The sequence below is a fragment of the Nicotiana tabacum genome, chromosome 16 (assembly GCF_000715075.1).
Source record: "Nicotiana tabacum cultivar K326 chromosome 16, ASM71507v2, whole genome shotgun sequence".
In the NCBI taxonomy this organism is placed as follows: domain Eukaryota; kingdom Viridiplantae; phylum Streptophyta; class Magnoliopsida; order Solanales; family Solanaceae; genus Nicotiana; species Nicotiana tabacum.
Genome location: NC_134095.1, coordinates 36475927 through 36499211, shown reverse-complemented (window position 1 = coordinate 36499211; position 23285 = coordinate 36475927). Strand labels below are relative to the sequence as shown.

General features: G+C 34.1%; 3 protein-coding genes across 6 annotated transcripts; all 3 read left to right on the top strand.

The window, feature by feature from the left end:
- Positions 1-4431: 4431 nt before the first annotated feature.
- On the top strand, positions 4432-8476 carry LOC107785852 (uncharacterized). Of its 2 annotated transcripts, none has more exons than XM_016607241.2 (6): positions 4432-4861; positions 4962-5234; positions 7407-7567; positions 7652-7757; positions 7845-7961; positions 8080-8476. In XM_016607241.2, exons 1-6 carry the CDS (start codon positions 4670-4672, stop codon positions 8215-8217), a joined length of 987 nt encoding a protein of 328 aa, XP_016462727.1. In that variant the 5' UTR covers positions 4432-4669; the 3' UTR covers positions 8218-8476. The 2 variants fall into 2 exon arrangements, with proteins under 2 accessions (XP_016462727.1, XP_016462725.1); XM_016607239.2 differs by having other exon boundaries at positions 4962-5243.
- A 1967-nt stretch (positions 8477-10443) lies between these two features.
- On the top strand, positions 10444-16598 carry LOC107785853 (28 kDa ribonucleoprotein, chloroplastic-like). 3 transcript variants are annotated; one of them, XR_012700000.1, is made up of 7 exons: positions 10444-10912; positions 12803-12901; positions 12996-13286; positions 13402-13558; positions 15529-15638; positions 15831-16012; positions 16204-16598. XR_012700000.1 is itself a non-coding variant. In XM_075232731.1 (5 exons), exons 1-4 carry the CDS (start codon positions 10538-10540, stop codon positions 13516-13518), a joined length of 882 nt encoding a protein of 293 aa, XP_075088832.1. In that variant the 5' UTR covers positions 10444-10537; the 3' UTR covers positions 13519-13558; positions 15529-15756. The 3 variants fall into 3 exon arrangements, 2 of the variants coding, with proteins under 2 accessions (XP_075088832.1, XP_016462728.1); XM_075232731.1 differs by lacking the exons at positions 15831-16012; positions 16204-16598 and having other exon boundaries at positions 15529-15756; XM_016607242.2 differs by lacking the exons at positions 15529-15638; positions 15831-16012; positions 16204-16598 and having other exon boundaries at positions 13402-13666.
- A 2406-nt stretch (positions 16599-19004) lies between these two features.
- LOC107785851 (blue copper protein) lies at positions 19005-20339 on the top strand. Its single transcript, XM_016607238.2, has 2 exons — positions 19005-19286; positions 19769-20339. The coding sequence occupies exons 1-2, from the start codon at positions 19121-19123 to the stop codon at positions 20182-20184; spliced, it is 582 nt and encodes a 193-aa protein (XP_016462724.2). The 5' UTR covers positions 19005-19120; the 3' UTR covers positions 20185-20339.
- The last annotated feature ends 2946 nt before the right edge of the window (positions 20340-23285 follow it).

Below are 23285 nucleotides of genomic sequence, written 5' to 3'. Positions count from 1 at the left end.
ACATATTTTTGTATTTTTATTAATTTAAACAAATAAACATGCACAGACAAAAATACAAATAATTATACAAAAATACCACAAAAATTCAAAAAATTGCACACTAAAGGAAAATTATTTTATTTTGAATTTTTTGGGAGTAATTCTTTCATAGGGCAAAAATCACGTGCTTACACATACTTTCTTCTTTTCCTCAAGTAGTACATTATAACATCAATGTGCTGCAACAAAAATAGATTATATTTAATTATTTCCTTTTACTAATTATCTACAAAATAACTACAATTACATTTTGTTTTAAATCAGTATTATAAATTATCTACAGAATATACACAAACAAACTACAATTTTATTTGTTATTAATCATTAGTACAAATTATCTACAATATATATATACAAACTAAGTACAATTCTGTTTGATATTAGGCATTAATATAAATTATCTATAAAATATCTACAAAATACCTACAATTCAGTTTAATGTTAAGCATTTATACAGAATATCTCTAATATATCTACACAATAACTACATATACTAGAGATGGCAATATAAGAGTGTTATAGATACAAATAAAGATAAAATTCAACAAAATAACTACATATTTCGAGTATGAGTTTACCGTATGGTTGAGGATTTGGTTGGGGTGTGCCATATTATAGAACCACTCCTTCTTATCAACATTTTCCACTCTAAGATCAAACCATGGCTTAATTTGGTTATCCTTTGTAGAATATAGAGCCTTTCATATTTAAACAAATAGAAATTAAATAAATTTGTTGAATGAAGTAGATATCTAAAAGTTGAATACTAGAATCAAAGGGTCAAATTGTGAAAACAAACCTTTTTGAAGCTTTGTTGGTACCAAAGTATAACCACTTGCTGAATTCTTCCAACAACTCAGGATCAACATCTTGACCAATAATAGTAGTAAATGGGTGCTTCAGGTGAAAAATTGGAGGTCCAACCGAAGTGTTGCCACTAGAACTGTATAAAGGTAGAAATGGTGATCGGGCATGCTTTCCAGGCTGCCTTGTTCTACCTTGATGCACATGTATTGTTTCATCTTGGTTAGGCTCGCCGAACTTAACCAACTGGGAGAAGTTATCTGACAGCTCAAAATCATCAAGTGTAACCTCCTTCTTCTCACCTCTAGAGTCTTCCAAATCACCTACATTTACATACTCGGCTTCTTCACCTACATTAACATCTTCCTCATTCTTCTGTTCTCCTTGAATTGTTACTGTGACTCTGTGAATTGGAGATTGTGCATGCATATCTTCCCTCACTGTTACATTTAGTATAGCTAGCTTAATAGAATAGTAAAAAAAAATAAACTGAAAGCAAAAATTTTTGAATACAATTTCATACCTGCATTTTCTTCATCAACTGCACCTTCAAAATGGGAATATAAATCAACACGTGCTGGAAAATTCTCATTTTTTTCCATGTCATTCACATGCCCTGTTTTTTCATTAAAGTATTATAATGGATAGTAGTTGCTTGACATTTTTAGGAGATATGTAGATATATTATAGAGATATACATAAATCTGTAGATCTATGTAAATATACTGTATTTATTTTTATGTATGTTGTAGTTATGTTGTAAATATATCCTAAATAATTTGAAGATATTTTGAATATATATTGTATGTTGATGTAGATAACTTGTAGTTAATTTGTATATAAAATGTATATGTTTTTGTATATACCTGTTTTGCTGCTGCTGGCATGCAATGGTTCTCCACTAGTGCACTAAAATTATTGATTGTTCTTTTCTTTTGGGTGGTCAGCATTTTTTGTAGAACTCTCAGCAAACTGAAAGTTTTATATTAGTTAGGATATCTATTTTATGAATAACAACATAACTTAGAGTTGACATAAATAGTTTTGTTAAATGAATAAACTGTTATCATTTCGACTGTTTATCACCTGCAAAACAGACTTGATAGAGTCATTTAGTAGCACGCGAAGACTACCTAGTTCTTCAAAGACATCTTTCCTGAAAGATGCAAGATCTGAATCAACCTACATATTAAAAATATAGAGAGTTAGCTTCAAAATATGGCTTTAACATACATTAAATAATAAATGCAATTTTATGTATACATGTTACCTTCTCAAGACCTTTTTTTTAATTTTCTAATTTGTTTAAGAATAGACTTCTTGTCCTTTTTTCCAATTGACTCTTTGGGTTCCAATGGAGGAGCATCAACTTTCGGATCCTCGGAAATGTGTTCAATTTCTTCAAATATGTACTCAACTTTATCAAGCAAAGACAACATAGAAAGCTCTTCAGTTGCTTCAGTTATGTTGGTGAGCTGAATGAAAATAAAACAAATTAGCTGGACGAAAAATAATATGTATACAAATGGTAGATAATTTGTATTAAATTGTATATTCATAAATAAAAACTATTTACCTTGATCCGTTCAGGTTTGATCATTCTATCTTCAATTGCAGCTAACCATATATTGTCCTTATTAGCCGACCAGTTAAGTATGCGAGGGATTGAATTAGCAACTCTTATAGTTATATCAGTGTTGACGGTAGAGCAACACTCATACAACCATACTTGCATAGCTTGTGCGAATCCTTGAATGAGATAAGAATGAACAAAAAGATTGAGTCTGTGCCTAACTGATTTAGTCAACTATTTGTAAGACTCAATACCCCATGGGTATGTCGCATAATGTCCGAAGTCCACCAAATAAAACCTAAAATGATCTACCAACCCAACATTGTCTTTGTTTGAAGGACAGATGAAGAATTCTATGAGCTATAGAATACATAACCTAACTGCGTCCTCATCATTTACCCAGCTTCTATTGGTTACAATCTGTTTTAAGTATGACTTCTCCATTTTTTCCTTGTTTGGAAAATAACTCCTCATTATCTTACTGTCATAATCCGCAGTGTAACCAAAGTCTGTCACTTGGGTAAAACGTCTAAGACCAATTATTAACGCAAACTCTGTCAAGCCAAAATTCAACCTTTGACCTTTTAAATCAGTTGAAAAATAGGAAGCACCAGATGCATTTAATTCATACTTCATTAAAAGATGAATAACTTGGTTTTCCATACATATTTTGGGAATTGACAGGAAATAACCTTAACATGTCTTCTTGAAAAGCTGTAAACCATTTGGAGACAATAATTCTTTAATTTGGCTAGGAACATTGGGTCGGATAATGTCTGAAACCTAAGGACCCCATAATCAACATTATGAGGTGCAAAAAAATATCGATTCTGTAGAAAAAATAATTAATCTCTTATTAATACACAACTCCAATCTAAAATATACCATATCTACAATTTTCATACAATATATCTATAATTACATAATACAGTTAAAAATAAAAAGAACATCACTACAATTTTTTAACAATATATCTACAAATTTAAACAGTTTTAGAAAACTACAACTAATCTTCACAATGTAGACAAATAATCTACAAACCACAAAAAACAAAGATTATGGAGCCTTTTAAGAATTAAAACAAACAAAAAAATTATTGTTGAAATTACTAAATTCTTACCTTCACCAATGAATATTGTTGAACATTTTTAGGAGATTTTACAATAGGAGCTTTTTCTGGAACTTTTATTGTAGGAGACACTTTAACTTTCTTTGCAGGTTTAATGACAGCTTCATCTTCTACAAAATCATCATCAAAATCTATCACTTTGCCTTTCCTTTTAGCTGAATTGATTTGCCTCGAAGATTTACCAACATCAAAATCATGTTTTTTTTAGTTCTAGCTTCTGCCTTAGCTTGACGAGGGGAAAGCCTATGCTTCTTCTCTTCATTTGCATGAGCAGATTTTTTATGATTTTTCGGTGAATGTGGTGATAAAACACCCAAATCGAAGGAAGGAACATCTGATTCTTTAACTTTTTAGGGCTTTTTTTGGAAGCTTTGTTCTTCTTCATCGAAAATCTTTGAAGCTAGTCGTTAATGGGCGAATACACTTTGAAGAATAGTTGAAATTTTGACTGATTTTAGAAGAAAGAGCTTGAGAATAGGCGTTAATGGAGGTCTTCCATATTTTTACTAGTTTTAGAAGAGGAAATCGTGGGTGATTGAAGAGGAAATCGTGGGGTGTGGTTTGATACGTGAGTGAGGTAGTGTGATTTGGAGATAGAAACTTGGGGGAGTGAGAATATACGGTTGAGTAAAATTAGAAGACTAATTAATACCATTAAAATTCTAAAATGGTATATAAATGATAATTAGGTATATGAAAGGTAATTATATTAAAACTTAAGCATGGAGGGTAATATAGTTTAATATATGACATAGAAATGTAAAAATCTCCTTTTCAAACGTACGCCAGAGCCCAATACTCATGTGTGCTTAGATAGCCCAGGCCTTTATCTAGGATCCGCAGGTCCCACCATGAGCCCCAAAACAGATCTGTAACGGCTAGCGCTTCCCACTTCCCATTTCGAAATATCAAACAAATCATAAAAAATTAGTAATTCAGACCCCAAAAACCCTCATTTCAGACCAAAACCGCTCTTCCGCTCTCACTTCTCAAAACTCTCCCATCAAATTCCGATAACATAAGAATCGTTGATAGATTGATTTGCTTTCCACAATTGTTCCAATCGCCGGAAACTTTAAATCAGAATTTTGTGTTCATTTTTAGGGTTTATTGAAGTCTGAAAGATGGATCTTTCACAAGAAACGGAAGATTACATTCGTGAATCGATCGAGTACTCTCTTGGCCTCCCTGTTTCCCCAGAAACACTTGAATTAAAGCTTCGTGCCTCCGAAGAATCCCTTACTCGCCTTCGCAATCAGTATCTTTCTCTACAAGCCAAATTGAAAGAGAAAGATGCAACAATCGAGCGCACTAGGGTTTTTACCTTAATACTCTCCTCTTCGATTTTTTTTAAAAGAAAATTCATATGTTTGTTGTAAATATTGATTATTAATTGTTGATGTTGTTACTTTTTAGGCTGAGTCAAGTATGAATGCTTCAGCGTTGAAGAAGTTTGTGGAGGAAAATCAGAGATTGGCGGTGGAGTGTTCGAACTTGTTGGCACAGTGCAAGAGGTGGGAGAAAGAGTGCTCTTTGTATGATCATGATCGCGAGGCGTTAATGGATTTTGGAAATGAGGCCGATGAGAGAGCCAAGGAAGCTGAGATTCGAGTTCATGATTTGGAGGAGGAGGTTCGGAAGTTATCCGAAGAATTGCATTTCTACAAGTCTCAGTATGAGGGCCAGCTGGTATGTCATGTAATTCCTTCTTTTTCCCTCTTTTGGTTCTCTTCCATGTTTAACTTCTGTTGTATTTTGTGTTATGTGGTGTTCATTGATGAATTGTTCGTAGCTCGCATATCAGGCCAATATGCAGGGGTAAGGGGTGGGGGAAGGGTTTAAATTTGATTTTATGCAATGTACAGGTGACAGGTCTCTGAATGATGTTTAAGCTTAGATTCAAAGTATTTTTTAACTTGATCAACGTCGAAACAAAATGATTTAGGGACCCTGTAGTGTCCATCTTGAGAAGCTTGTCTCTACTCATTTTCAGAAAAAGTACCTTAATAATTTGTTATTTTGTCTGTTGATAATATAACAACAGTCTCATTAGGATAAACTGAAAGCTTTTGGGATTTTGTGAATGTTTCTAATTACATTCTCTATCGATAATTATGTACTCTTTATCTTTTACATCAAAATTGTTGTATGATATTTATGATGTGATTGTCTAATAATGCTCTATACATTTGTTATTTTCATGCTCTATGGATTGTATTTCATTGGATATGCATTAGATGATGGCCCCTCTTTCCTATTAAACTTGACTTACTCACATGTATAGTTTTGACAGAAGAATGTTAGCAGAAATTAGTTCTTCACAGAAAATCCTCTTAACCTGCCTCTTCTCCGGCAGCATGTAGCATTTGTTACACTTCCATCACAAATAGGATATAAAACGGGGAAAGGTTAAATTATTAGACAAGTGAAGATATTTTGGTAGCATGTAGTAGTTGAATGCATAAAGTAACGTCCATGACTTTTGGATTTCAACTACTGGCACTTTTATTGATGACTTATATTCTCTCAGGGCAGTGCTAGAAACATCTGAGGCAATGCTTCATGAAAGAATTCTGTGGTGATATTATAGGTTTCTCATTAGACTATCACTTCCATATATAGGGTTCTAATACCCTCAAGCTTGATATTTCAGGGAGGAATTCATGAGAGATTTTCCTCATAATCCAAATTAGGTTTCCTTAATCTCTTTGGGAATGCTACAATTAATTGAAATGGAAACAAATATGCATTGAGGAACACTTGTTTCACTATACACATGTCGTAAGACTGCAGTTGTCAATGCTCTGGTCATGATTTGATATTGCAAAGATGTATTCTGGAGGTGGGGTTACATGGAAACTGTTGAATATTTGCTACAACATAAATTATTCACATTATTTCATTGTGGTTTTTTGAGATCTAATCTGGTGTGAAAGAGGTTTTCGACCCAAAAAGCTCCATAGAGTACAATCTGGATATAATGAGGCTCACAACTTTGTTGATTGCCCAGTTCTTTAACCATGAGTTATGATGTAGTTAAAATAACTCTGACGGTAGCATACGTTAAGCTCGAGATCTCTTAAGCCTTGGCCCTTGTGTTGTACCATTGCCTCCCCCTTTGGGTTTTAGGCATAAGGTCTCCACTTTTGGGTTTTCAGAATTAGGTCTATGTATTTTGTTTATAGCCTTATTCTTCAACTATATGAGTTATGATGTGATTAAAGTATCTTTGATGGTAACCTACATTTAGGGTGTATCAATGTCTCCATTTTAGGAGTTTAGACATAAGGATTAGGTCTATGTATTTTGTTTATCAATGTCTCCATTACATTTCCTACTGCTCTTTATAGGTTTTTTTTTTTTTTTTTTTTGGTTTTATTGCTATTATATGATATGGTATTATGGAACTAATAAAATAAAATAATAGTAAACCTTAAATAAAATTTATTTATATTTATTTTGACTCAACGACCTCTCAATATATTTCGAACCCTAGATTTATGGGATTATGAATCCAACACCTAGATCCAGTTTCAGATACTCAGATGGGAATCCATGTAACTTAACATAAGGTAATGAAACTCCTGTCTGGACTTCTGTTGTTGTCATGACAATGGGAGGGCTTATTCCTTTCTCTATCCCAAATTCAGGTGTATTTTCTCTTGTGTGATGGTTGTTCAGATAATTGGACCCTTCTTCTGAACATAATTAATTGGCTGCTTCAAGAATAACATGGTCAATGTTGTCAATTAGTTGTTATACATCCTATTATTTTGGTGACTCTCTGACACGTCTCCTGATTGCAAGACAGAGAATGTTTCTTCTGGAGACTAATTTTTCGGTTACTACTCATATGTGAAGGATGACACAGCCACGGATGATGTTTCTGTGGAAGAAAATCTGCTCGACACTTTGCTGGAAACTCTGATTGGTAAAGATGATGCTGCATCTACAGCACATGCATTTCTGGAGGCAAATGGTGGTATGGAAGTTTGCCAAAACTTGTTGACAAAGTGGAAGCGGTGAGTTTAACTTCTGTTTACCCAGGTGCCGACAGTTTCGCAATTTGTCTGATTGTCAGCTGAAGTGCCTTTTGATTTTGATAGATTGAGGCCATCGACACAAAAGGCTATTGCTCTGGCTGCTGAGGTCAAGACTCTGCAGAAAGAAAAGGAACATTTGAGGATAAATCTCCATAAAGCTGAAGATGAGGTAAGTAGATTTATAGAGGGAGAAAAAGCGTTTGATCTCTTGTCGATTATGTAAATTGAGAATACATGATAATTTTCTGATATGTAGGTGCAGGTGTTGTTCGAAGAAAACCGTGTTTTGGATAAGGAGAATAAAAGGCTGATAAGGCTATACCAGAAAGAGAAGAACACACCTAGTTCTGTTGGAAAACCTTCTTCTGGCAAGGTGAACTTCTAAGAGTTTCTTTTGGGCTTTTAGCCTGATCTTTTGTTTCCTCTCGATGCGTTATTAGACGCAGCCGTTCATAACTTAATATTTCTGTTTATCTTTAATTGTTCACCAGGGTAACAAAAGGAAATCAAGCCCCAAGATAAGCAGTCCAGTCGAGGGAAAACTTGATTTCATCGAGGTTGATTCATTGAGGCAGCCTTTATCACCTTTACGAGAAAACTCACCTGAATATCGATCATGCAAGAAGTAGCAGGAGAAGCCTTCCCCTCCCTTGACCAGTTGCAATTCTTCTCATTTTAGGTTTTTCTTGTATCTAAAAGAAAGGTGTTACGATTCTCGGTAACTGTAAAAAGTACGCATACTATGTCATTTTCCCCATATCGCCTTCAAGAATTTGGTTATTCTTCCTTGTGTTAAGGATGATCGTGAAGCTTTTAACCGGACATGAAGTCTGTTTGCTGTATTGATTGACATGTTTTTTGTTTGCTCTTATTGATTGACATGCTTTATCTTTTTGGAGCATGTTAATTTTGGTGCCTACTTTTACATTTAAGAAATCTGTCTTTTACACATAAAAGATTAAAAAAATTATTTTCTTAATTTTAAAATTATAAAAGGACATGATTTACAAATTTTCTATACTATATTAAAAACACGAAGGTCATTAGCGAAATGTCGTTTGCCTTTTTTATCCTTTAAAAATAAGTCTTATATTGGACGAAATCGTAATTAAATAATTTTAGTAATTTTTTGAACTTTGAAATCAACTAAAAGTTTCTTTCCTTATCTATTCTACTTATCAAAAAAATTCCTTATTTAAAGAACCCTAATATTTAAAAATTTAAATCAACTAAGAACTTTTATATCAATAAAATTCTAATTGTAAACAAGGGGTATCCACGTTAGTATAGAATTCGTTTACCTCACATTGCAAGATGCAAAGTTTGACAAAATAAAGGACTTGGTATAGCTAGGAATTTGTAGCCATGAAATACCTTCTGCATACAGACGTAAGTATGCATTTTTATTCTTTCTTCCAAATTTTTGAGTTCTTTATCTTTTTTGTTTCATCTTTGATTCTTTTTTCAGTAATAGAATTACTAAAAATATGTTAAAATAACTTATGGATCATCAATAACTCCGATATTAAGGGAGACTTATCAAAGAATAATATAATATTTAAAGCACAAAACACCTTAGTAAAATATTGTTTATTTTTTTACCCTTTAAAAGTTAAGTTTATACTAGACATGATTATAATTTAATTAATTTTTTAATATTGGAGACAACCCACAAACATAATATTTAAAGGCAACCCACAAACACAATATTTAAAATAATTCATATACTATTTCGTATTAGTTAAAGAACAAGAACAAGTTGCATTTGCTCGCAAGAAGAAGAAAAAAAGCAGTTAGGTGACATGTGTCTTAAAGAATGGACTTAAGAATACATATATAACTCTTCAAGAAATTTTTTCGAAAAAGCTCTTAAATATTCAAAGGTTATGTGTTCTAACTAAAACAAAAACGGAAGCATGCTAATTTGTAAAGTTTAAGCAATTAAGTTATTAAACCGAGATAAATTTCAAGTTGAATATATTAACCGAGATAACTGATGATCTTTTATGGGGTAAAGTTTCTTTCTTGTGTTAGTTAAATAGGATCGACGTTTATCATTTTCAGGAGCTTACTTTTTTTCCGTAACTTTTATTTCTTAGTCAAACACAATTTTTCATATAATATTTGCGTACAATTTCAAAAAAATTATATTCATTCAAACAGGGTTCACGCGCAACGCGCGTATCCTAAGACTAGTAACACCGTTATATATGAAGAGCACATTATCTCATAACTTTACAAACATCAATGTCTCTATTAAGTATTAACCTGCTTAGCTATTCAAGTTGCAGGAAATCCAGTGAACTATTTACACTTAAATACAAAATAAAGATGGCTAAAATTGAATAACATGAGTATGACGAAAAATCGTGAGTTGAAGTAGCATAATCAGAATATAATTGCACAATATCTGCTCTTAAAAATTACCAGAGAAGGTTTAATCACGTAGCTTGGCAACTGTTAGAGCCTAGAGGAAGAATCGGACAGAGAGCAGGGTAACAAAGATTTGAATAACATCAAATAAGGGAAAAAAATTGAAATAATGGTGCCAAAATTTTAAAAGCCTAGTGTGGAAATTTAAAATTGGAGTTTTTGCTTGATAAAAAAGTTGTTTTATCCATTCTAATCATAATGAATTGTTATACTCAACTATTCAATTCAATTAGTACAGTCAATTTCTTTTATTAAGTCAATCAAGTAGTAACTGATCAGTCTAGTAACTAAAAATTCACTATTTTGAATTGTTTTTTTTTCGACACTATTTGAATTGTTTTAATAATAATAAAAATCACTCCTTTTTTCAATGTAAACAAAAAAGAATAAAAAGGAAATTGCCGTGTAAATTTCATTTTATGACCCTTATCCAGTTGTCTCCTTAGTTCCAAATTCCAATTCCAAGCTTTATCCCGTAAACTATCCCAACTGCAGCTTTAGAAAGAAGCAGCTGCAATGGCGTTACTTCGCCTGTTGTCTTCTCCATCTCAGCTTCATTTCTCCACCACCCAATTCTCTTCTTCTTCTTCTTCACCCGCTTTGTTTCCCCTTCACCACCAATCTATAATTCCCATTTTATCCCCTTCTACCGTTTCTTTGCATATTTCTTCTTTATCCCCATTACTCCCTATTAAACCCCAAAAACCCTACCTTTACATCTCCCATTGCTCTTCGTTGGCCCATACTCCAGAATTGCAACAAGACCAAGAAGAACAATCGGAAGATGAAAGTTCTAGAACAAGGATTCTTGCTCAGAATGCTCCTTGGACTTCCACAGCAGATGACCTTCGCCCTCTGTTTGAGAAATATGGCACTGTTATGGATATTGAGGTTTGCACCTTTTAAATTTTCTGCTTTTGTTGTGGAGAAAAATGATTTAACTTGTGATATCATTTTCTAGTGTTTGATTGAATATGAAGTAGGGTGAGATATGATAAATATATAAGCTGCTATGAAGATAGAGTTTCAGTTATGTTTTTCAGTAATATTATCTATTGAAAACAATGCCAGCCCTAGAGCTTTGGTCAAGTTGTAAGAGTGTAGCGCTGGACCTGTGGGTTTAGGTGTGTGTTATGAGTTTGGACCCTGTGGCTGATAAAAGTCTGGTATTTAAGTGGAGAATGATAGAGAGACGTGTCCATTATCCATCAAGTTGTGAACCGTGTGCTACTGGCCCTCGAGAATTTTTGGGTTATAAAAAAGAATATTGAACACTGGCGAGGGTGCCAACCAGTAGGGGAGCCATGATTTTCATTAAGGGGTGTCAAAATGTATAGAAGTAAATATACAAAGAAGTCAAGTGGATTCAACATATAATATATAAACATAAAAAATTAACTTTTACCTATCTAAATAATATAATTTTTTGACAAAGGAGTGTCAATTGGTATCTTTTGAAGCTATGTGGCTCTGCCACTGGTGTCAACCAAAAGAAAAAAGCATGCCATTTGCTGATGATATTGTGTTAATTGACGAAACTAGCGGGGGTGTCAACTGAAAGCTTGATCTATGGAGAAATATCTTAGAGAGTAACTGTTTTAAGATAAGTAGAAGTAAGACTGAGAATATGCACCGCAAGTTTAGTCAGCACGAGAAAAGTGAATTGAGGTGTGACTAGATGGAATTTTAGTGCCAAAATGCAAAAAATTTAGATATCTAGGCTCGTTGTTTCAAGAGAATATAATGCTAGATGAAGATGTTACTTATAGGATTAAACCGGATGGTTGAAATAGAGAAGTATTACCAAGGTGTTATGTGATAGAAGGATTCCTACCCGGGTGAAAGGTAAATTATAAAACAACTATAAGACCTACTATGTCATATGGTAGTGAATGTTGGGCTGCTAAAGCTCAACATATCCACAAGATGAATGTTGCAGAAACGCGAATGTTAAGATGGATTTGTGGTCACACAAAATTAGATAAGATAAAAATGACCACATTCGTCAGAAGGTACAAGTAATACACATTGAGGATACAATAAGAGAAAGTCACTTGAGATGGTTTGGTCATGTCCTGCGTCGACCTACAGATGCACCGCTTTGTAGTTGTGAAAGTGAAACTATGGTAGGGGAAAGCGTTAAAAAAGGACGGGGTAGACCTAAAATCTCATGGAAGGAAGTTGTCTCGAAAGACCTAATTAATCAGACTTAGCTAAAAATAGGGCACATGGAAGAGGAAAAAAATCATATAGCTGATACCTACTAGTTGGGAATATGTTTTAGACTTGGTAGAGAACTTCTATATTAATATTATTGTAATTGTTACTGCTACTACTACTACTATATATATATAATCTTTTTAACTTGCACTTTTCTTTTATTTATTTTGGTAATGATGATGATATAAGTTGAGCTAAATGAAAGGAATAAGGATTCGTATCACCGACCTCAAGTTGTTTGGGTTGAGCGTTGTTGTTGTTGTAAAAAGAAATAATGAAAACAATGTGAAAATGGAGGTTGAAGTTAGTGTTATGGATTAAGAATTGTAGTATTTGCAAAGGAAACTGACTTACATCCATAAGTTAAAGAAGTCAACTTCATTTCTTTTGATGGAGAAATTTGTTGAAGGATATTTTCTCGTACCAAAATGCTAGAAAATGGTTTCAATCATGGAAACTATTCTCCGCTGTACCAAATACTCGCCTGAGCTTATTCAGTGTTTTTAAGGTTTGATTATGTATTTTCTGAGATGGGTTTGTTGTCTGTTTTTTCACCTCAAGGTTGCAATGTACAACAAGACCAGAAGCAGGGGTTTAGTCTTTGTCACAATGGGTTCTCATGAGGAAGCTAAGGCAGTTATTGAAAATCTTGAAGCCTATGTAAGTATCTCTATCATTAACTCTTCCGGAAAAACTCTATCGGTATTTGATTTTTTGTGCTGAGTTGCATTATTGGATGTTAAAACTTGACCAGGAACTTGAGGGTAGACCATTGAGACTTGCCTGGGCTAAGCCAAAGACTGTGAAACCTTCTTCTCCGCCGCCGTCCAAGCCGCTGCCTGTACACAATGTGTTTGTGGCTAATTTGCATTTTGAAGCAAGGTCTAAGGATCTTATGGAGTTCTTTAAGGCTAATGGGGCAGATGTTGTTTCTGCTGAAGTCATATTCAACAGTGATAATCCAAGACGATCTGCAGGATATGGATTTGTTTCTTTTAACACCAAGGTGGAGGCGGATGCCGCATTATCCTCTTTTGAGGGAAAGGTAATTTTCGGTTTAACTGCTTGTTCCTGTGCTTTATTTGCTCCTTTTTCATGGACTATAATTGTTGCATCTGGTTAATGTCAAAAACCTGATTTAAGTATATCCTTATCCATAGGAATTTATGGGGAGACCAATAAGGGTGGCACACAGTAAAAGATTTCTGAGAGGAGAGACAAAAAAGATTCTCCAGTCCCAAGATGTATCATCTGAATTGATCTCTGTGACAGAATAAGCTAAAGCTGTTGGAATTTGAAAGTTATTCCTATGAGGAAGTGAGTTTCCATGACCCTTTGTTTGTATAGTAGAATCCAGGAAGATATCTTGAAAAATTTTGTATCAGAAATTTAATATGGCTTCATATACGTTCCTTTTTTTTCTTCTCGCCTCTGTTATCCTGATTATGTTCTGTTTTCTATCTCTTTTTTCTGTTTAGCTGTGAGGAAAAAATGTTTAATCAAGTATAAGTTTTAAGACAAATGTTCACTATGGTAATTGAATGCAATCCGAAGGTGACATATCCTTCAAGTTCTTTTTGCAAGAGAATCAGTAATTGTTTGTCTATCCAGACTTCCCAAGATTTGATATGTTAAAACTTACAATTAAATTTGGAGATACTCCAGAACTTATTACCCTTTTTGTTTAGAAGTAATATTAAATTGATTCACTTTCTAACTCAGAGATCCTCAAATGCCTCCACTATGATGACCTCACCCAGCCGCCTATTTTGCATTTTCAAAAATGTCTAAGCACTTAGAATCTGTGACCTGGGATCCAGAAGCTGTCTGAATTACTAAGTTGCTTCAAGCTGGATATTTTAGCCTTTCTCTACTTTGGTTTTTGGAAATAGCATGCTGGTAATTCAGTTTCATTTCGGCCCTTAAACAGCTGATCATATGCTTTTTGATGAGAGCCGTATTCAGTTTGCCTCATTGCCATGCATAGTATCAATTGTTAGTGCTACACTGCCACCCCTCCCCAAAAAAAAACACACGCACACAAACCGACACTCTGAAGGAATATCCTTCGAACGCGAATTGTCCAGGCACACTTTTGATATCAAATAGCTCATATAATATGCTGTAATAGTAGGATATTTTAGCAGATATGTTATACTATTGACTGGTGTTACATGGTAGTACGATGGAGTAGGATCACAGCTATCTGTTTCTTCCCCTGTGTAATGTAGTATTGTTTTATCATTAAGATTTTACTTGTCTTTATTTTTTCCATTTTACCAACACATGCACTCATCTCCTTAGTGTTAGTTTACCCTACTTAGGTGAACGCATTAGGTTATCTATTCCATAAGTAACGCCCAGATACCCAGTACTATACTTTTCTCTTGTTCAAGCTCTAGTCCATATTTGGTCCTATTTCTTCGTACTGATTTAACAATTCATAAATGTGTAAGGTGCTTTGTTCTCTCCAGTACACTTCATTTTCCACTTATATTTGCATATCTCTTGCTTTGTCATTTATTTTTTCTTGAGATTTATATTTGATCTCGAGTTCTTAGGGCACCTATATTTTTTTCTTGACATTTTTCTTAGCACCTATATTTCTTAAATGAACAATTATGAAATCACTATGTATGCACATCTATTGAGCGGGCCATGATTTTTAGTAATCCGGTAAGGACATGAGCCATGCTCGCACTTTTTTCCCTTTTTTATAGAAGCAAAGTTTCTTTCTTACTCTTATATTACCAGTATCAAAAAGAAAAGGTTTCTTACTTCATTCTGCATAAACAAAATGAGAAGGTACAGAAATCTTTAGAATCCTGTTATCTTGGGAAGTTGACAAAGTGCGGTTTACTACGTTAGATAAGTAGGGAAAGTTAGCTATATTGGTAGTTTAAGTTAAGCTATCTCCTGGGCTACCAATCATTAATAAGTAAAGTGTCATCTTTGCTCACCCAAATTAAATGTCACATCTTTCATGACAGGAGATAACATTTGAACTATACATTGTTTTATATTAAGAATGTGCTTGAGAGTATGAATGGAGGTTTTTTTTGATGATACTAATAGAATTTGAAATGCAATCACTGAAGGCTAATCTTTTCCTTATTCCCTGCAATATCACTCTCTTCTGGCCAAGGGCTGCCAATAGAGAAATGGTAAGTTCATAGTTTCGGGTGGAAGCTGATGCTAGAAACAAAAGAAGGGGCTGGTTTATAATCTTTTGTCTTGTCCATGTATCAAATTGCATCATTAATCGTTTTAGGAGTTCATCTCTCTAGGAAACTTGAGCCGAAGGTCTATCAGAAATAACATCTCTACCTGCACAAGGTAGGGGTAAAGTTGGCATACACTCTACCCTCTCCAGATCCCACTTGTGGGAATACACCGGGTATGTTGTTGTTATTATTATCTCTATAGGAAAAATTGAAGAGTTATAAAAAAATTGACAAACTTGAAGTGTATGAACAGTTCTTTTCTGTAGAAATCACCTACATCAAACTGTTAGGTCCAGAGTAGTTTTCTCATTTGGCCTGTTTAACCTAACCTGAATTTGCTCATATTTAACCTATGGTTTCTGCAGTTACGCATATTTGCATTCTTGATTTAGAGTAAGTTTTGGAGTGTGAGGCCTTTTAAGTTTTGGAGTAATTTTTTTCGCCTCGGCAAAAGTTAGAGCTCAAGATCTGCTAAAGAAGTAGCTCTGAATAGATCAAAGGATATGGACTAAATATATAGTGATGTTGAACTGCTACCAAATTTCAGGTGAGATGCACCATTTGTCTAGATGCCATTTCTATAATTAGTCAAATGACTCCTAATCCCGTATCAGAAACTCTTTTCATTAGTCAATTTCTGGTCTTTACTAAATATATTTTTTAGAGTTTTGGATGAATGTATTCGCTTTTTTTTAAACGAAAAATATATTTAACCTTCTCTTATTTTTATTATTGTAGTATGATTTAAATCACGATTTAGGCTCGATTTAACTCGCAAATGATCAAGTTGGATTAGGGCAGCTAAAGTAACTGGCGCAGAAGGAGGGAGCAGTTGGCCCGATCCTCTGGAGCTTAACGACCTCAACAAAAATTAGTTTTCTGTTTCTCTTATATTTTCTGTCAATTGCTCGACAAAGAGGGAGAAGCGTGATTGTCTCGTATGCGATGTGTGATTCAAAAGAAAAAATCGTAGTAATTGTTTCTAGAGGAAGTCGAAGGAGAAATTACAATAAAAACTTCACCATACGATATGATTAAAGGAGAATTTAAAACTTGAGAATGATTTCAAAGATAGCAATGAGGATTTGACATCTAAATTGTTGTTAGATTGTCTCACTCGCCTGTCATTTATGAGAGCTATAATTACTTTATTTTCGTGGTATTCCTACATCACATTGTACTCTTGGCTTCATGATTGAGAGGACATAATTTGATCGTCATATTACAGAGTTAGAATTTTAATAGTCTAGAACATGACCAGTGAACTTTCTCTTCTTTGCTTGTTAATACTCGGAGGGGTCGTTTAGTACGATGGATAAGCAAAAATAATCTTGGATATAAATTTAGTACCACATTATCCTTTGTTTGGTTACTAATTTTGGGATAAGTTATTTCAGGATTAAAAATAATACCGTGATAACTTATACCTACCAAAGGGAGGAATAGTAATCTAAGGATAAGTTATCCCGGATTAATACAACATACCAAACAATCAAATAAGAAATAAAACTGGCATAACTAATTCCAATATAACTAATTTTCGCATAATTAATTCTAGAATAACTTGTCTTCAAACCAAACGACCTTTGAAAGAAAAAAAAAGAAGAGTAGGGCGTTAAAAAATCTAAGAAATGAATTAAGACTATTTTCGTACTAATCGGAGTTAATATGCAAATTTCTAAAATCTGAAGAGGATAGGAAACTAGTTTTCAGAAAGAAAAAAAAATGATTTTATCGAGTTTAGGCATGTGGCCTGTGGGGAACCTCCCTAGGTACTCAGGCACCTTTCGATGAATCGTTAGGTGAATATTTTTTGTAAGTTTATATGAGAAAGGACGATCCCTTAGTTCATAACAGAGTGTCAAATTTTCTATATTTGCAGAAAGAAGTCAATTCTTAAAAGCAAAGAGCGCGTAGGGGACATTTTCGATCTTTTGGTACTTTTCTGAAATTCTTTAGGATAATATATTGTGTCACTTTATCGTAGCTAGTATTAAAGTAATTTAAATATTGCCCAGAATACTCATTGCTCGTTGCCTATGATTAATCCTAGCAAAAAGATAGTCCATATTTTATAGATGGAATTCCACGAAGTTGTTCAAAAGGTGATTTCAGCTACATAAATGAGAAAAAAAAAACATTCCCCTTATTCTTGCATGATATTTTTTCTTGATCTCGACTCTTTTGAGTTTAGTAACTTTTAATGTATTTACAAGGTAAAATATTTTTTATAATATTTTTACCTAGTGACCGTTAGGCATATTTCTTTCCAAAAATAAGACAAACAACGAGTCACTTAATGGTCAATCAACTATCTGAAATTACCTACTGAAGTCATATTTCTTTCGTTTGTAATAAAAAAAGTCACTTAACTATCCTATAACACTCAATCAGATTTTTCAAACTTTTAATTGTCAAATACCTATTTTACCCTCTAAATTATCAACTTCTATCTTCTTCTTCTTCTTTTTTTTTTTTTTTAATATGTTAATTCTTTCTCTTTTTAATCAACATTATGGACTTACATATAGAACAAATAAATTTATTTATAAAATAAAAAATAGAAATTTAGTTTTCTAGCATATATGATATTGGAATAATAATAATATAATTGAGCATAATTTTCAAGAATATATAAAGTATATTATAAATACCTTTATTTAAATAATTATTTTTTTATAGTACGTGCATAAAATATATATTTAAAACTTTTATTTTCTTTCATTCTCAATTGTGTAAATAAATTTTTGAGTTTTTGTTGTTAATATAAAAAATATGATTACGAATAAATTGTTCTAATTAATTTTTTTACTATGCTCAATATTTTATTATTCCAACATTATAAATGCTTAACTACTAATTTTATTTTTTAAATAAAATTTATTTATTATATAGGTAAGTCTATAAATAAATTAATTAAAAAGAGAAAAAAGTCATAATATTAAAAAGCTTTAAGAAAATAAAAAATTGTTGATAGTTTAGAGGGTAAAATAGGTATTTGATAATCAAAAGTTTGAGAAATCTAGTTGAGTGACCTTCTGAGTACTATGGACATAGTTAAGTGATTTTGATGTTTTAAACGAACGAAAGATGACTTCAGTAGGTAATTTCGAATAGTTGAGTGATCATTTAAGTAACGGACTCGACAAACAACCTGCTAAAACATGTCTAATATTAATAATAGAGTATACGAAATATTTGGAGTGGAGAGTAATTAGTATTAGAACATCAGTAAAAATGGTCAAACATGTATATGATTTTCCATAATGATGACTGCTTCTCTACGCATTTCACATATAATAATGCTTTGAACCTCATGTTTTGGGGCAAACAGGAATATCATAACTATTGGAAGCTTTCAACAACCTCAAGGTTAGAAAACAAGAATGATAGACACCAACTTTTTCTGGGCATGAGATATGAGTCTAACTGAAATTATATCCCCTTGAAATAATTGACATCTCCTTTACAACTATGCACCCCATTACAAAAAAATTAAGTGACCTACTCCATTTCCTTTTCAGTGCTTTCCCATTATATAAGAAAATCCTCACAAGCTTCTTCACTCAAATTAACTCACAATTAAGAAAAACTAACTCTCTTATCTCTTTTCCTTAAAGAACACAGTTGTTAGAAACAAGAAAATACAAGCAACATGGGAAATTTTAGGGCTGGGATTTTCGTTTTGGTTTTGTTCATATGTTGTGTTGTTCCAAGTTTGGCCACAGTTTATACTGTTGGAGACTCAGCTGGGTGGGCAATGGGTGTGGATTATAGCACTTGGGCAACTGGAAAAACTTTTAACGTTGGTGATTCACTTGGTAAGTTTTCTTCTCCACATAAAGACCATTTATTTAATTCACTTCGCAAATTAAGTGTACATGAAATTTTTTAAGAATGTAACTACTTGCTCCGTTTCAATTGCTCCGTTTCAATTTATGTGAACCTATTTTCTTTTTAATTTGTGCCAAAAAGACTGATCCCTTTCTATATTCGAAAATAATTTACCTTTATGCAATGATTAATAGCAAGCCACGCAAAATATATGTGTTTCATTTTACACCATTAGTTCAAAAGTGTTATCTTTTTTCTTAAGCTTCATGCCCAGTCAAATATGTTCATATAAATTGAAATAGAGAGAATATAATATATTAAATTTTACAGTATATTGGTGTAATTTAAACTGTTGTAGCATGTTATTCTCATTTTTCTGTAAGGTTTTGTTTTAATAGTTATCCGTAATTATTTTTTAGGTGACCCGATAATTAAACTTGTTAACAGTATTAGTAACAAAATTTTGCAGTTTTCAACTATCCAAGTGGTCACACAGTGGATGAAGTAAGTGCTAGTGACTATCAGTCATGCACTGCTGGAAATGCCATAACGTCCGATAAGAGCGGCGCCACCACAATTTCTCTCAAGACCGCCGGGACTCATTACTTCACTTGTGGCGCAATGGGCCATTGCAGCGGCGGCATGAAGCTCGCCGTCACTGTGGCGGCAGCCGGTGGCGGTGGAGGAGGTTCCACCACACCATCATCCGGCACCACCACACAATCATCCGGCACCACCACTTCTACAGCCACCCCTACACCTGACACTACTACTACTACTACTGGCACAACTTCACATCCGTCAGCATCAGAAACTTTGTCACCATTTATCCCCTTCTTAATTTCTGGGGTTGCTGCAATATTTTATATTTTCGTTATTTCATAAGCTTGGCAAATGGAAAATGGCAAAGGGCAAAGGATATATAGTTCCTTTACCATTTTGTCCCCCTTTGCTTAGTTAATTTTCTACTGCTTTTCCTATTTGCTTTGTTTTTGTAAGTGGTTGTGATGATAAATGTCTTATTTTCAGTTGTGATTTAATTCTTAGCAGTTGGCATGTCATTTTCTAAAATACTTGATGCATAACTATGATTACGATTATCAATTTTAACTATCATATGATAGTGTTCCACTATGACCATTATGTCTTATGGATTTAACTTCTCACGCTACTAGAAATTCGGAAAAAAGCAACGATAAAAAGTAACGAAAGTTGGTCGCTTACAAGCCACAAAGCGACCAAAAAGCGTCCAAACTGGCTTGGTCGCTATTTTATTGGTCGCTTTACCTTAAAGACCAAAGTTGGTTGCTAATTAGCGATTGATCTCTAAGGTAAAAGGACCAAATATTTCGGGTAAGCAATATACCAACTAACTTTGGTCGCTTTAATATTTTAATAATATAAATTTAGCAACCAAAGTTGGTCTCTATATTTAAATTACATTTTTTTTTATTATTATTCAAAATATAGCGACCAACTTTGGTCTGTAAACCAAATATTATATTTTAAAATCTAGAAAATAACGACCAAAGTTCGTTGCTTTTTTTAATTTTTTTTTTAATTTTTTTTTTAAACATAAGCGACCAAAATTGGTCGCTAATTTCAAGATTTTTTTTAATAGAATAGCGACCAAAGTTGGTCGCTTTTTAGGAAATCTGGGTTAATTAGCGACCAACCTTGGTCGCTATTGCCCAGAAAATATTTTTTTAAAATAAAAAAGCGACCAAAGTTGGTCGCTTTTCTGGGTATAATTTTGCCAGAAACTGTCTGTTTTGGCAACTACACCACCTGCCAGCATACCAAATTCTCTAAATAAAAATATAATTCAATTCATAAACTACAATTTCAATACCAAAATCTCCACAACAACCCAACAACAACACCACAACAACAACAATAACACCACAACAACAACAATAACACAACAACAACACCACAACAACAACAACAATACCACAACAACAACAACACAATTCAAAAAACACATTAAAACCAACAAATTAAAGTTCAATAGAACTAACAAATTAAACTAAGTTAACGCTTATTACACCTAGTTCAAAATCGGTTCTATTTGTCTAGTTCAAAGTATATAAAGGTCAAGGAATGTTTTGTACAACATCATTATCATCACCGTCTGATGAACTTTCATCACCAAGACGATATACAGAAGGGTCTACTTGTCGAGGACGGGAAGAACGATCACGGGGAAGACGGGAGGAACGAGCATGGGGAGGACGGAAGGAACGGTCACGTCCAAGTCGAGCCTCTGGCGATGACTCACGAGACCGGGGAATCGGAAAACCTCCAAAAGCTAGGAGAGATTTGAGCTGCTCTTGCATGTCGTGGTACTGAGCTTGCATGCCAATGTACTGAGCATCTCTAAGCTTTTCTCTTTCCTTGTCCGCTTCTAGCTCGGATGTGAGCTTTGTCACAGTCTCCCGCATAGCAGAGAGGCTCTCCCCATCAAGTTGCTCCCCTTGCGAGGAAGTCTCTATTCCTTGAACTCCACACTTATAGCGATTGAATTTCTTAGTAGGAAGCCCGTTTACCTTCCCCTATTTTAGACCGCCAGCAGCCTCCATCCATATTCTTTCAGTATCCTCGTCCGAAGGTTGGATTGGCTCGCCCGACTCATTAGGTGGCTGAATGCATATGAATTCCTCCGCTTCAGCTGTGAAGCGACCCTATAAGAAAAATTACATTGAATTAGTATTTCAAAATTTATATAACAATAAATTAAAATACTTAATGAAAAGTAAAAACTTACATGTATAGTCGAGGCTCGGCGCTTGACCCACCTTTCTTGATCCGTCTCTTTCTTCTTCTTTACAATATGAGTCTCCTTGAATAGCTCATCTTGGTTCATTGGACGCCCCAACTTCCTGTCCTAAAAAATCATAAATTTTAGTTAATAAACAGAATAGATATACTTTGAAAATTAAAATAAATTAAGCAATTACGTACCAATCTTCTTTTTATTGTCCCTAGGGTGATTGCACCTCCAGTGTGCAAGGATCCTCCCTTCTCAGATGCGCGAGCTTTCTTTCCTTTTTTGCTCTTCTCTAAGAACTTTGCGGTAAGCCATTGCCTTTGCAAATCCTCCCATAAATTCTGAAGAAACCAGTCATGCTTCTGGTTCAACTTTCTAGCTTTGGAGAAACTATGCAACAACCACTTGCGAGCTTTGTGATGAAATTTGCAGCCACTTTCGCGCTATAACGGTGTTCCCATACACACTTGCTCTGTATTTCAAAAGTTAAATATTATATGGAAATATCATAAATATAAATAATTATACTGCTAAAAGAATATTTATACCTTAAATTGGTTGAAAATTTGCTCCTTCAGCGAGAATGAGAATTCACTCCAAGTCGCATAAGGGCCATCATAAAACTTTCTGGTGGCTTTGGTGATTATCCTCGTAGTAATATTACTCGGGATGAACCTGCAATTTAATAAGAAAATACATTAATATCTTAGTACAAACTGTACAAAACAATAAACGTAAAAATAATAAATAACTCTTACCTATCACCCTCAGGGACTATGATGATCTTGCTATATTGTGCACCTCCTCGTCATCATCAGCATCACCATCCGAAGCATGTATATCAGAGGCATGTGTGGAAGGTGTAGGGGGTCAGAGCTACTATCTCGCAAGCGAAGGCCTAAAATAGATGGAGTCGCTGAGGAAGATGGTTGTGATCCCTGTGACTACGACATAGCTTGATGGACCGCAAGAGGCTGTGACCCGAGGGGCTGTGACCCGAGTGGCTGTGACACGGATGGATTTGATCTATGTGGATGTGACATGGATGGCTGCGATCCATGCGATGCAAATGGCTGCGATCCACGTGGTCGTGAGGCAGCTGAATTGTATGCCAGACGTATAGTCCTATGGCCCTGTGATGAAAGACCTGGTGTCTCACGAAGATGTAGGGCTCGTGATGTTGTGGCAGCTCAGAATAGCCCTGGGGTGGAGGATA